At 55.4% G+C, this 11,855-nt stretch overlaps 2 protein-coding genes across 2 annotated transcripts in view; one reads left to right on the top strand and one right to left on the bottom strand.

Annotated features, from left to right (window-relative positions):
• Positions 1-2,508, top strand: part of LOC102480620 (uncharacterized) — a 22,502-nt gene extending 19,994 nt beyond the window's left edge. Inside the window, exon 4 of the mRNA XM_006158944.1 lies at positions 1,208-2,508. Coding sequence (XP_006159006.1) covers positions 1,208-1,276 — 69 coding nt within the window. The 3' untranslated portion in view covers positions 1,277-2,508. The remainder of the gene's footprint in view (positions 1-1,207) is intronic.
• A 1,214-nt stretch (positions 2,509-3,722) lies between these two features.
• Positions 3,723-11,855, bottom strand: part of STC2 (stanniocalcin 2) — a 22,193-nt gene continuing 14,060 nt past the window's right edge. Inside the window, exons 3-4 of the mRNA XM_006158901.3 lie at positions 10,631-10,842; positions 3,723-4,855 (exon numbers count right to left, since the gene is read on the bottom strand). Coding sequence (XP_006158963.1) covers positions 4,453-4,855; positions 10,631-10,842 — 615 coding nt within the window. The 3' untranslated portion in view covers positions 3,723-4,452. The remainder of the gene's footprint in view (positions 4,856-10,630; positions 10,843-11,855) is intronic.

The following is an 11,855-nucleotide window of genomic DNA, read 5'->3' as shown; positions in this document are numbered from 1 at the left end:
TCGTGTAAAGTAGAACTAGAACTGATTGGTTTAAAGTAAAACTACAGGGAAGGTGAAGGGGGGGAAGGCAGGCGGGCGTAGGATTCGGAGCTGGGTTTGAGTGCAACCCCGCCCCCACACTCACTGGCCACGGGGCAAGTCTGCTGCAGTTTCTTGACCTGCAAAATGCAGAAAAATACCTACAGCTTGTGTGATGTCATAAGGACAAGAGCATGTGTGTGACACGCCCACCTTGGTGCCTGGCACGCCGCAGGTCCATGGACTGCAGTGTAAACAGTCAAGAACAAGGGACACGGGCGCGTCTGCTCTGGTGAGGAGCTGGGAGGAGGCAGTGAGCTCCCTGGCTGGGCCAGGTCCCTGGGCAGAGTCGGGGTGACAAGGCTACAGGGTAGCCTCGAAGGTGACACCAGAAAGAGCTTCGAGGAGATTCCTAACGGCGCCTGGGGGTGGGGCTTCTGGGCCAGCTGGATGGAATTCGTTCTCCTCTTCGGGTGACTCAGGCAGGGACTTGGCTGGGGTCCCCGTGCTGAAGGAGCCGCGCAGGGTGGTCTTGGTCGGGGTTCCCGCCCTGTAAGCAGAACATCCCACAGAGGCGCAATCCCCCGGCTCCCAAGCCCACTCGCTCACGGCTTCCCCCTCGGCACCGACGTCAAAAGCCTGCCAGACAACAACGCTCAAGCGGGGGCCACTTGCTCCAAACTTTAAAGAATGCTTGAAGAGTACTGCACTGTGACAGCGTACAGGTCCCACTGCCTAAATCTGTAACAGAGACACAATTCTGACCAACCACACTCACATGGTGCCAGTTTTGAGATCAGACCGGGTCATTCTTCCTTAGGAAACCGCCACTAGAAGCATTGTTTTTCCGTGTTGTTTCAGTGGTTTAAGTGTGTGTGTGTGTGTGTGTGTGTGTGTGTGTGTGTGTAAGTGTAACTACGGTTCTGGGCTGGTGTTTCTATTTATTTAGTTTTAGATGTCAGCATTTTACTCTCCTCGGGCCTCTCATTTCAGAATAACAGGGCTATTTATTGATACAAAGGAGAGGTGTTCAGATCGTCTCGTTAAGATGCAAAGCTTAAAATAAACACCGAGTCTTTATCTGGAGATCCACATCCTTCCTCTGAGGAAGGCTCACGGGTAAATCCGTATGAAGCCTGGAGCCCGAGTCGAGCGTCTATTTTTAATGACGACCGGGCTTCCATTTCAGACGTGCAAGTGCCGCAATCAGCGCCGACAGGAACTCGGATGCCCCTCGGTTTTGAGCAGCAGAACCTAAGCAACACCACGATCACAGGCTTCCAGCGGCATTGGGAATCACAGTGAAGTGATACCTACCTGACTTCTGCAAAACACCCAACCCAAACCAGCCCACAGTATCCAACGGAGATCAGCAAACGGGCTGCCATGAACATAGCAGTTTTCTGCCCTTCAGGGAAAACACAGATAATAAATACAAATGACACGCATTTACAATAGAAGCCACGGGTGGGGCAGCAGTAGGTGAACACAGAGACGTTCACGCTGAGGAAGATGGAAGAGTGATGCCTTTCACACACCCGGTCCAGGGGCGGGGGAGCAAATGAGCTGACCCAGCCACGCGGGAGAATGCGATTGCTTCAGCTTCGAGTGATGGAAGTGAAAGAGCCGCTGTGCACAGCCAGGCTGCGTGGCCGCGGCCTGAGAGCGCGGGGGTCCGTGCTCGCTTCCCACGGCAGGGCCGGACGGCGGGCTTCCCCCCAGCACCGCACAGAGCTGGCTTCTGCTCTCTGCAGCCCCAGATCTTTCTGGGTGCTCATCCGGCACGCTTCTTCCCCCCAGCGCCAAATACTATCTTTCCAGCAGGACCCTGAAAGACTGGGATTGGATTTGGTGCACAGACCGCGGTAGTCGGGGTGAAGGCAGTTCCTAGAACAAGTCGCTTGGCCTAGATAAATGCAGCTCGGTCCCAGGAAGAGCCGAGGGGCTGATAGCTGATGGAGGCCGCATACTTTCCAGCCCACTCACGCGAACAGGGAGCAGCCACCCGGGGTCCCGGAGCCAAGTCTCGCTGGGTGCCTGTTAAACAGTCTTGCTGGAACGCGGCCAGGCGTTCGGTTTATGTGTCGTCTGCGGCTGCTTTTGTGTTACAGTGGCGGGGCTGGGGAGTTGCAGCAGAGGCCATTTGGCCCGCCACACTGAAAATACTGTATCTATTAGCTGGCCCTTTACAGAAAATATTTGCTGACCCTCGCTCTAGAAGGACCAGGCCCAGAACACCCATCCGCTCCTTACAAAAGTGGCTCCCCTTCTAGGACTGGTTTTGAAAAAAGCCCAAGGTCTCGTTTGCTAGTCTGTTAGGGAGCGAAGCCTGTCTAGGAGAGGCTTTGAATAACTGCAAGAACCCCGCAGCTGAGACCCACTGCCATCTTCTCTCTCTTCCTCTCACTTTTGGTTCTGTCTCTCCTTTCTGCCTTTCTTTTACCCGCTCTGACTCCTGTCCTTGTTGCTAAATTCTGATGAGGATCTGGAAAATCCCGTGCCGGCAGGTCCGGACGGCGGGCTTCCCCCCAGCACCGCACAGAGCTGGCTTCTGCTCTCTGCAGCCCCAGATCTTTCTGGGTGCTCATCCGGCACGCTTCTTCCCCCCAGCGCCAAATACTATCTTTCCAGCAGGACCCTGAAAGACTGGGATTGGATTTGGTGCACAGACCGCGGTAGTCGGGGTGAAGGCAGTTCCTAGAACAAGTCGCTTGGCCTAGATAAATGCAGCTCGGTCCCAGGAAGAGCCGAGGGGCTGATAGCTGATGGAGGCCGCATACTTTCCAGCCCACTCACGCGAACAGGGAGCAGCCACCCGGGGTCCCGGAGCCAAGTCTCGCTGGGTGCCTGTTAAACAGTCTTGCTGGAACGCGGCCAGGCGTTCGGTTTATGTGTCGTCTGCGGCTGCTTTTGTGTTACAGTGGCGGGGCTGGGGAGTTGCAGCAGAGGCCATTTGGCCCGCCACACTGAAAATACTGTATCTATTAGCTGGCCCTTTACAGAAAATATTTGCTGACCCTCGCTCTAGAAGGACCAGGCCCAGAACACCCATCCGCTCCTTACAAAAGTGGCTCCCCTTCTAGGACTGGTTTTGAAAAAAGCCCAAGGTCTCGTTTGCTAGTCTGTTAGGGAGCGAAGCCTGTCTAGGAGAGGCTTTGAATAACTGCAAGAACCCCGCAGCTGAGACCCACTGCCATCTTCTCTCTCTTCCTCTCACTTTTGGTTCTGTCTCTCCTTTCTGCCTTTCTTTTACCCGCTCTGACTCCTGTCCTTGTTGCTAAATTCTGATGAGGATCTGGAAAATCCCGTGCCTTAGAGATTTTCAGCAGCCTCCTTCATTTATGTAAAAGGTCAGCATTCCCTGCCGGGAATTACCAAGTAGCGCGTTCCCCTGTCCCCTTCCCCATCCCGAAGCCAGCACACGGAGGGCAGGTTTCTAGTGCAGCCTCAGCCTCCGGGTGTGGTGTCTCTGCCTTGTGGCGGGTTGTCCAGTTGGGAGAGGAGTCTAAGGAGCTCTGTGGGATGCGCTCGGGCCTGCGTGCCTTCTCCTCCAGGAGGGGAGTCTGCCCACGAGGGTACGAGCCACGGCAGGCACGCACACAGCTCCTGGAGAGGAGGCTGTTGGAGTCCTTTTTAATTCCCCATTCCCCCCAGGAACGGGCTGGGTTTTTCCCCCTTTGAGCTGTTTTGAATGACCCGGTTGCTTTGTTTGAAAGCCATTTATTTAGATGACAGATATGTAGATGTAACTGGATAAATAAAAAAAAGTGAAATTGAGATTTGAAGCAGTGGTTAAAATATAAACACATAGGGCCACTCCCTCAGTGTCCCCAGACAGAACAATGGCTCAGAAGTTACACAGAGATTTCACTCTCCCCACCCCCAAGCAGCTCTGAACCGCAAGGTCCCATGCAAGAACCGAATTTCGGTTTGGCACCAAGCACCCCCTTGGCCCTGCCTCCTGCCCACCCTTTCCTGCGTTCCCAGCGATAGTTTTACATTCACTCCCGCCTTGGCGCCCTGCCTTCCGCCAAGACAGTCCCAGAAGCTGTGGGCCAGGCCCAGCACCAACGGCGTGGTCCAGCCCAGGTGGGCCAGCTTGTCCCTGCCCCTCCCCGTGTCATCGCCCCACAGAGGACACCGCAGCCCACCGCCCCCTGGCTCTGCAGGTGGAAAGAAGACAAAGTTACAAGGAGGACGGTGTGCTCCCTTGAGTATGCGTAAGTGCAGAACTCTTCAGGCCCCGAGGCCTCGCCGCCCCGGGGGGGTCTCCATCTCACCTGTTCATTCCGCTAACACACACCTTCATGAAGTCCACAATCCCCACAAAGTCCTGTGTGACATCCCCCCTCTTTAATAGTAAATGTTTTGGAATGTCCATAGATAAGAAAATGGACGGCATGGAGGAAAGATTTCATAGCCAGGCCTTTCATTTCACCTCCGGATATCAGAATACTCGGGCTGTTCATCCTCCCACTCACTGCTTCCGGAAGACCCCTGGGCCCCGGGAACACCGGCTCTGCCCCGGGCATGGGCATTCGGGTGGCTCCTGCTACCACTCTCGCCCTTGGCACCTCGGCCGGTCTCCCTACTGCTGGGCTCTGAGAGGTGGTGACCCGCCTCGCCGTGATGGGCCCTGGAGATCTTGGCTCTGTCCATCTGGAGCTGGTGCTCAGGAGGGGCTGTGGGGGGCCTCTGGACGGCTGAGGTGCAGAAACTCAGGATGGAGCACAGGCCTCCCCAGCTCTGCTCGCACTGGGTCTGCACACTGTGGGTGATGGCCTCCTTCACCTCCTCCCCACACGTCAGCAGCAGGTTCACCAGGTCCACGTAGGGCCTGCAGCGGGGCCAAAGAGAGATACTGAGACTGAGAGGAGGCCCATGCAGGCCCGAGGGCGATGGCCATGCCAGGCAAGGGATGTACGGCTGGTTGCCGGCTAGGGTTTGGTGAAAGAGCTTTCTGAAATGACTCTAGGCCTTCCCCCGTACTTTGTGAAGGACTGGGCTTCACCAGCATTTGCTAGGTGACCATTATACCATGCTCTATGCCAGACTTAGGAGGGAGTTCGAGGCACAGGAAGGGTCCCGCTCCTGGAGTGGTTGCAGTGCTAGAGCCCACACAGGAGAGGAGCTGGGAGCAGTTCCCAGGGGCACAGGGCTCGAGCTTAGTGCTGGGACCCTAAAAGGAAAGCCGTAGGGAAGGTGAGAATTTGGGTAGGGCAGCTGTGTAAGTGATGAAAAGAGGCAGGACGGCTCTGGGCATGTCTAGGCCACGCTAGCCAGGAGAGTATTAGCTGGAGTGGAGATGGGTCTTCAGGCCAGTAATCCTTAGGCAAATGATAGAAGGTCTTAAATACCAAACAGAGAAGTCTTATTGGTAGGGAAGGAGCCATGAAGGCTTGAGGCAGGGCAGCTCCTGAGTGACCTCAGTGAGCCCCACGTGGTTCCCTCCCCTGCGCCATCTTTCAGGTGAGCATCCTCTATGTGAGGTTCCCGAGAAACCATGCTCCCCCATGTCTGTGTCTGCCCCTGGTTTAGGCTTATGATGAAGGTGTTTTGGGAAGCGCTGGCTGTACCCCTTTCTGCTCTAGGGGAGCCTGGATTAGGTGGCAGGGGTAGGAGGAAGCCTGCCTCCCGGATGTCATTTCCATGCCACCTACATTCCTTCATTCGGGGATTCCCCTGCATGGCAGGTGAGGGCTGGCGACGAGGGACCCTGCATCTGGGGTAGCACCAGCTCTGAGGCGAGCAGGCTCATCCTGCGGTGGAGCAAGGTGCTCAGTCCACTCTGGGGCCTCGGGCCATTCTTCAGAACATTCCTGGACACTCTCCTCCCTGGGGAACAAGGTGTGCAGGCCGGGGAGCAGTGTGCCTGCTTTTTATGTTTATGGGCTTCTCTGGCAAGGGGTGTCCCCAGCAAAGGGCTCTCACGGCCTACTCACTAAGCCTGCCTTCCTTCCCAGTGGCCTTTCAAAATCCCCACAGGGGGTGCGGCTGCTTCACCGGCTAAGCTGAGCGCCGCCACCTCGTCCTACGCTGGCCGTTTCGGGTCTATCTGACCACGAGCGTCCCAGCTCTGGGCTGTCGCCCTGGGCAGGGGAATCACTCTGGAATGTGAGGCCGTTGTAACAAGGAACACGCCACGCTGTCCCCTGTGGGTCGGACCTCCTGGGTGACTGTGTCTCAGCCCGGCATTTCTTGCAGGTTGGCAGTTGGCGCTTCGTAGAAGGCACAGTCTGTTCTAGGACTCACGAAGCAGTCTAGAGGCATTTTTCTTAATTAGTCCTCAAGCTGTAATGGAGCGAACTATCCTCACTTCCGACATGTAAAAACTCAGACACGGCAGGGAGAACGTGGCTTTTGGAAGCTTCTGGGCTAAGGAGAGCCTGGGGCTGGGCTGAGAGCGAGAGGAATGTTCTGGTTGAGAGATCAAGCTGCTTTTTAAGGTCTACTTGACAACTTTGGAGTCAGAGAGTGTGCGTGGCTGAGGGGCAGTGTTTAGACACTCGAAGGCAGGCCCTGACAGTGACAAGGCGGTGAAGACACCGTCTCCTCCTTGGGCTACCCTGCGGGAGGTGCCTACCCCACGGAGGGCACGCGTGTGGCAACTCCAGGGCCTTGCTTGGTGCCTGCTTGCCTCTTTCTATCCTTTGAAAACTAGCAACTGCCCGGGGAGCTCGGAGCTGAGTACCTGCTCCAGCAGCGTCAGGGTTTTAGCACCAGCCTGTACCCCCATCCTGGGCTAGAGGAACGCTGCCAGGGCGGAGTCTCTGCCCTCTGGGGAGGACCGACAGGCCTTGGAGGCTTCCCTTTCCAGAGGAAGAGGACTTTCTCTCTTTCACCAGGGCGTCTGTGCACTGGAGCTCTCAGAACCCCTAGGTGGACCCTCTCTGATGGCACAGGGCTGTACCAGCCGCACTCTTGCGCTCAGAGCGCTTTCCCCAGGAGGAGGCTGTGAACTGTGCCGAACCAAGTTAATCTAAGCTGTGTCCTGAGCTGGCATGGTGCCTCTCAGGCTGCAAGCTCAGCCCGTGTCTAATGACAAAGCCCAGCTCTCTCGGCCGGGTGTCAGCAAGGCTACAGGATTTTCAAAATGCTCAGAGGGGATGTGCCTCCAGGCTCCAAAGGATGGGCAGCTGCCAGCACCCAGTGATGGGCGTGTGGACCCAGCCAGCAGGCTGGCTGCAGCCAGGGAGGCAGGTGACATGGAAAAAGGGGAGGTGGCAGGAAAGGGTGAGGGTGAGGGGACCAGAGGAACTCAGGGAGCTGGAGAAGAGCTGCTTTAACTGAACATGGTGTCCTGGGGTGGGTGGGATTGGGCTGAGGACTGGGGTGATGTGGGTTCTAGGCTGACTGACTTCCTCTCCTGGGAAGTAGAAAGCCAGTGCAGCTCTTGTTTTCCGGTGTGTGACCAGGGCCACATGTTCCGAGGTGGCTGGCCTTCTGGTATCTGGGGACTGCTAGAATCCTCTAAGCAGTTAAGATGGTTGAAAAAGTAAAAAGCCAAAGAACTCGGGCAATTCACTTGAAGTATGTGAGCTGATGTACCACATAGTTGTGGCTTCAAAGGTGGGGGGTCCTGGGGACTTGGGGGAGCTGGAGTCAGACTAACTGGCTGCTTGGAGGTGTTGGCTTAACGGAGGTAAGGACTGGCGAGTGTTTTAAAGGAGGCCTAGCCAGCCTGGTGGAGCAGTTGGTCGTGGGCCGAGGTGCGGGGTGGAAGCCACATGGCTGACTGCAGGTTCAGGGCTCAGCCTGGCCGACCTCAGACATGCTGGGTGCAAGGGTGCAAGACTCCAGTGAGCTGGAGGGCAGGGAGGGGCAGATCACAGAGTGACAGGGCCCATCAAGGGAGCTTCTCTGCCTCCCTCTTTCACTTATGTGCTAGCATCAATTTAAAAAAATAAACAAAAAGAGGCCCCACCTCATACAGAGTGGGTCACCTGGATTTCCAGAACAGGTCTTCGAGGGGTCATGTCCTCATTCTAAGTGGTGTGAGGAGCCCTTTATTTATTTACTTTAAGAATTATTTTATTTACCTTTATTATTATTATTATTTTAGTAATTCCAAAGAGAGACAGAGAGAAAGAGAGGGAAAGTGAGAAAGCAAGCCTCCAGGTCTAGAAGTCGAATCCCAGTCAGTGATGTGGGAGCCCAGGGCCCTTAACCACCATGCCACCTGCTGACCCCGAGGAGCCCTTTAAAAGCAGGGTCTTCCGACCCCAGGGCCATCTTCCCAGGGAGCCGCGGTGCTTTCTCCCCTCCTAAGTTCTAAGGGGGTCTGAAAACCCTTGAAACTTTCAGTTTTCCCAAAGATGTTTCTTTACAAAGGACAGCGTCTCCTTGTAATCGGGCATGCATTATGACTTATAAACTAGCACCCTCCCCCCCGGCCCACTCCTGAGGCCCACTATGATCTCCAGTGGATGGCAGTGGGGTGAGGGCAAACCAACTTCAAGGAGTTTCTCAGCCACAGGGTGACTGTTTCTTCCAGGGCACCGTGAAGGAGGGGAACTTCCCAGTGTGGTGGGGATATCTTTGAGAAAAGGAAAGAAAAGGAAAAAAACCAAAAGAATCCCCCCAAACCATGCTGCTACATGTGGGGACCAATTAGCCATTAGCAGGTCTAGCTAGGAGAGAAGCAGGAGTGGGAGGTCTGAGGGCTGCGGCTGAAAGCTGACTTCGGGCATATATATCGCCAATTTCAAGTTGAAACATGGGACTGAGACCTCCATGCAAGTCCTTTAACCTCCCAGCTCCATTCTCCCCCTCTGTTAAATGGGACCAGCATCGCTGGGAGAGATGAACCAGGTAACTCATGTAAGGCCTTTGGCCAAGGGCTGGGCAGCCTGAAGGAACGAGAGCTGTCGTCGGCGATTCTGCCGCTGCCGCTCCATTATGGGCATTTGGAAGAATAACAAATATCTGACCCCACACCAGTGTAACTCGAGGAAAAAGCAACCTTATTTTGATGTTGGCAGGAGCTGCCTGCTGAGTTTCACCACCTCTCCTAATTATAACACGGCACTAGGGGGTGTTACAGGACACCTAGAACCTTGTGGCCAAGGGGACAGTGACAGGTGACCCAAGTGGGACTGGTGGGGTGGAAGTAGAGCCTGCTCGGGGACACAGTTGGGGGAAGGTCGCGGAGCACACTGAGGAACACGTGTTCATACAATTGTACTGTTTGGGACCAGCAGTTGGCGTAATGGCTATGTTGCTGGACTCCCATGTAGTCTTGAACCACAGTTCAAGTCCCAGACCCGGTGGCTTAAACTCACGCTGGGCACGTGTGCATGCACGCCCAAGATTCCAGGAGGAGAATGGAGGAGAAAGGATTGCGGCGTGGCCATGCCCTCTGGGGGGTGATTTCTCACTTTCTCTCTCTTTCTCTGTCTTTCTGGCGAGTGCACAAACCCCATACCAAAAACCTCTCAAAAAAAAAAAAAAAAGTACTGTTTGGGCCCGAGTCCCCAGAAGGACCAACAGTGCCATCAAGTTAGCACTGGCGCGTTGCGGCAATGACAGGCGCTTACTGCTGCTGTCTCTTTCTGCCCTGCGTCTCTCTGGAAGGAGCCACTGTACTCCGGAGGGAGCAATCATGTCCCAGAACCCTGTACGATGTGCAAGGTGTATCCTAGATTGGGATCTACTTTAAGGACTGCTTTTCGGGGGTTGATCATTGAATTGCAAGTCTTCAATCAAGTAAGCTTACATTTTCTTACTTTGACCTCAAAATGTTTACCTAATCAGTAAAAGTTTTAGACCACTGTTTTGCACTTTCCCTCGGAGGGCATTAATGTATTAGAGAAGGGGCACTGGAGCCTTTAAGAGAAAGGAGAGTTCATAGAGGCAGATAAAATAACCCTTGCTCTCGGGGGGCTGGCAGGTGGTGTGGGGGTTAAGGGCGCTGGACTCCCACATGGCCAACAGTGGTCTGGGTCCCAGACCTGCTGGCTTGCTTTCTCATTTTCTCTCTCTCTCTCGCTCTGTACTTCTCTGGTCAAATTTAAATAAGTAAACAAAGTTAAATAAAATAATTCTTAATAAATAAAAAAGCAATTGCTCTCAGTTTTTGGCATGGACGAGCATAGGTTCTGGAGCCAGACTGCCCGGGTCCAAACCTGGCCTGGCCTCTCAGCGTGGCACCTCCGTTTCCTCATCTCTAAAATAGAGATGATAATGGCACTTCACTCACAGGGAAGTTGGGAGGATCCAGTGAAAATCCGAACCAAGCACTGAGCACAGGGCCTGCCACTTACTTTAGTAAGCTCTCAGCGAATGTTACTTGCTCTCTGCCGTCTGTGAGGACAGAGACTTGGAACAGCCAGAGAACTCCTGGGTTCTTGGCTAAGGGGGCGAGTATTCCTGAATCTCCAGACTTCACGCGTGGGGAAGCACTCTGTCCTGTTGGTGACTTGAAACTGAGGATGGTGCTCTTTCACTCCTCCTGAGAGGGAGCCCCGGGGAAGTCAGCGTAGCTGTCTCAAGTCAACCACCACCACCTCCAGTTGACAGGCATTCAGCCTCTGCAAGCAAGCCCCTCAGCCCCCACAGGCCTTGCCTTGCTGGGGCGGCCCTCCTCCCCAGGCCCCTGCGAGGTGGTACTCACTCCTGCAGCAGCAAGTCCTTGAAATGAATCATCTCCACCATCACGCGGGTGTTCTCCCGGGCAGCTGAGCACAGGTCGTGTTTGAGGTAGCACTCCCGCTGCAGCTGGGACACCATTTCCTTAATGGCAGGGCACTTCCGGCTGATGCAGCCGAACCTGTGCCGCAGAGCGTGGGCCTTGCACTTCAGGGCGTCTTTGATGAAGGACTTGCCCTGAGAACACAGAGGACAGCGGAGAGAGGCGGGCAGAGACAGGGGGCCTTGTTAGGTGCGCGACCTTTACCCTTCCTGGGCTTACACAGGGCTTTTCTGACAATGGCGCCCGCAGGCTTGGCCTCGGCTGAGGTTCCGGGGGCACAGGTCCACGCTGCACCAGGAGGTACTCCTCGGGCGCTGTCACCTCCGGCGTCCCCCAAGGAGATCAGCTCTGTGGACGACAGCTCTCCTGCCTCCTCAGCCACTCTTTGGCCTCCCCTGACCTGGGCAGCCCGCTGTTGGCGGCTGGGTGGCCACTTCTCTGGAGCACGAGGGGAATTGGCTAGACCCAAAGCCAAACTCCTCGGTGGCTCCCAGAAGAGTCCTGCCCATGCGGAAGGTGCCCTCCCCTTCCTCTCTGCCTCCGATTCCAGAGCAGGGCCGACCCAGCCTCCCTTTCTGCCTCGCTGCCTCCGCGGCCTCAAGCCCACGCTCCTGTCTCCTCCTATCCTTCAAGGAAGGAGCATTCTTTTTCTTTTGGAAAAGGCTTCTACTCCTTTAAACTGTTAGGATTATTGCCTCTCGAAGGCGCGCCTGGCACACTGCCTGGCAGCATCTGGAGCCTGCACTGCCCACTGCGGCCCCTCCCCCGCCGGCCTCGGCCCCGGCCAGGCATACATCTGGCCCGCAGTGCTCTTTCCTGGCAACCCCATCAGGTTGGGCTTATCCTCGAAAGGAGGCAGCTGTTGGGGGGTGAGCTCCCTTATCAACCTCCCCGGGCCAGAGGCATTGTGGGATGCCTACCCAGGAATCCCCGCACCCTCCATTACTATAGTAACGAGCTGTCGGCGGAGAGGTCACCCCTCTGTTTTTAGACAGGCCCGGAAGTCACTGAGTTGAGAAAGTAAACGGGTTTGGGTTGGAAGCGGGAAGCCAGCCAGGGCATTTATTTTGGCTCTCCCTTTAGAAGCAATTGAAATGTCTACAGATAGTGTCTGAGCCCCGATGAACCATGTGGCCGGCCATTCCCC

The sequence above is a fragment of the Tupaia chinensis genome, unplaced genomic scaffold (assembly GCF_000334495.1).
Source record: "Tupaia chinensis unplaced genomic scaffold, TupChi_1.0 Scaffold000612_1, whole genome shotgun sequence".
Classification (NCBI taxonomy): Eukaryota; Metazoa; Chordata; class Mammalia; order Scandentia; family Tupaiidae; genus Tupaia; species Tupaia belangeri.
The sequence above is the reverse complement of the archived record's forward strand: the minus strand, read 5'-3'. Positions and strand labels throughout refer to the sequence as shown.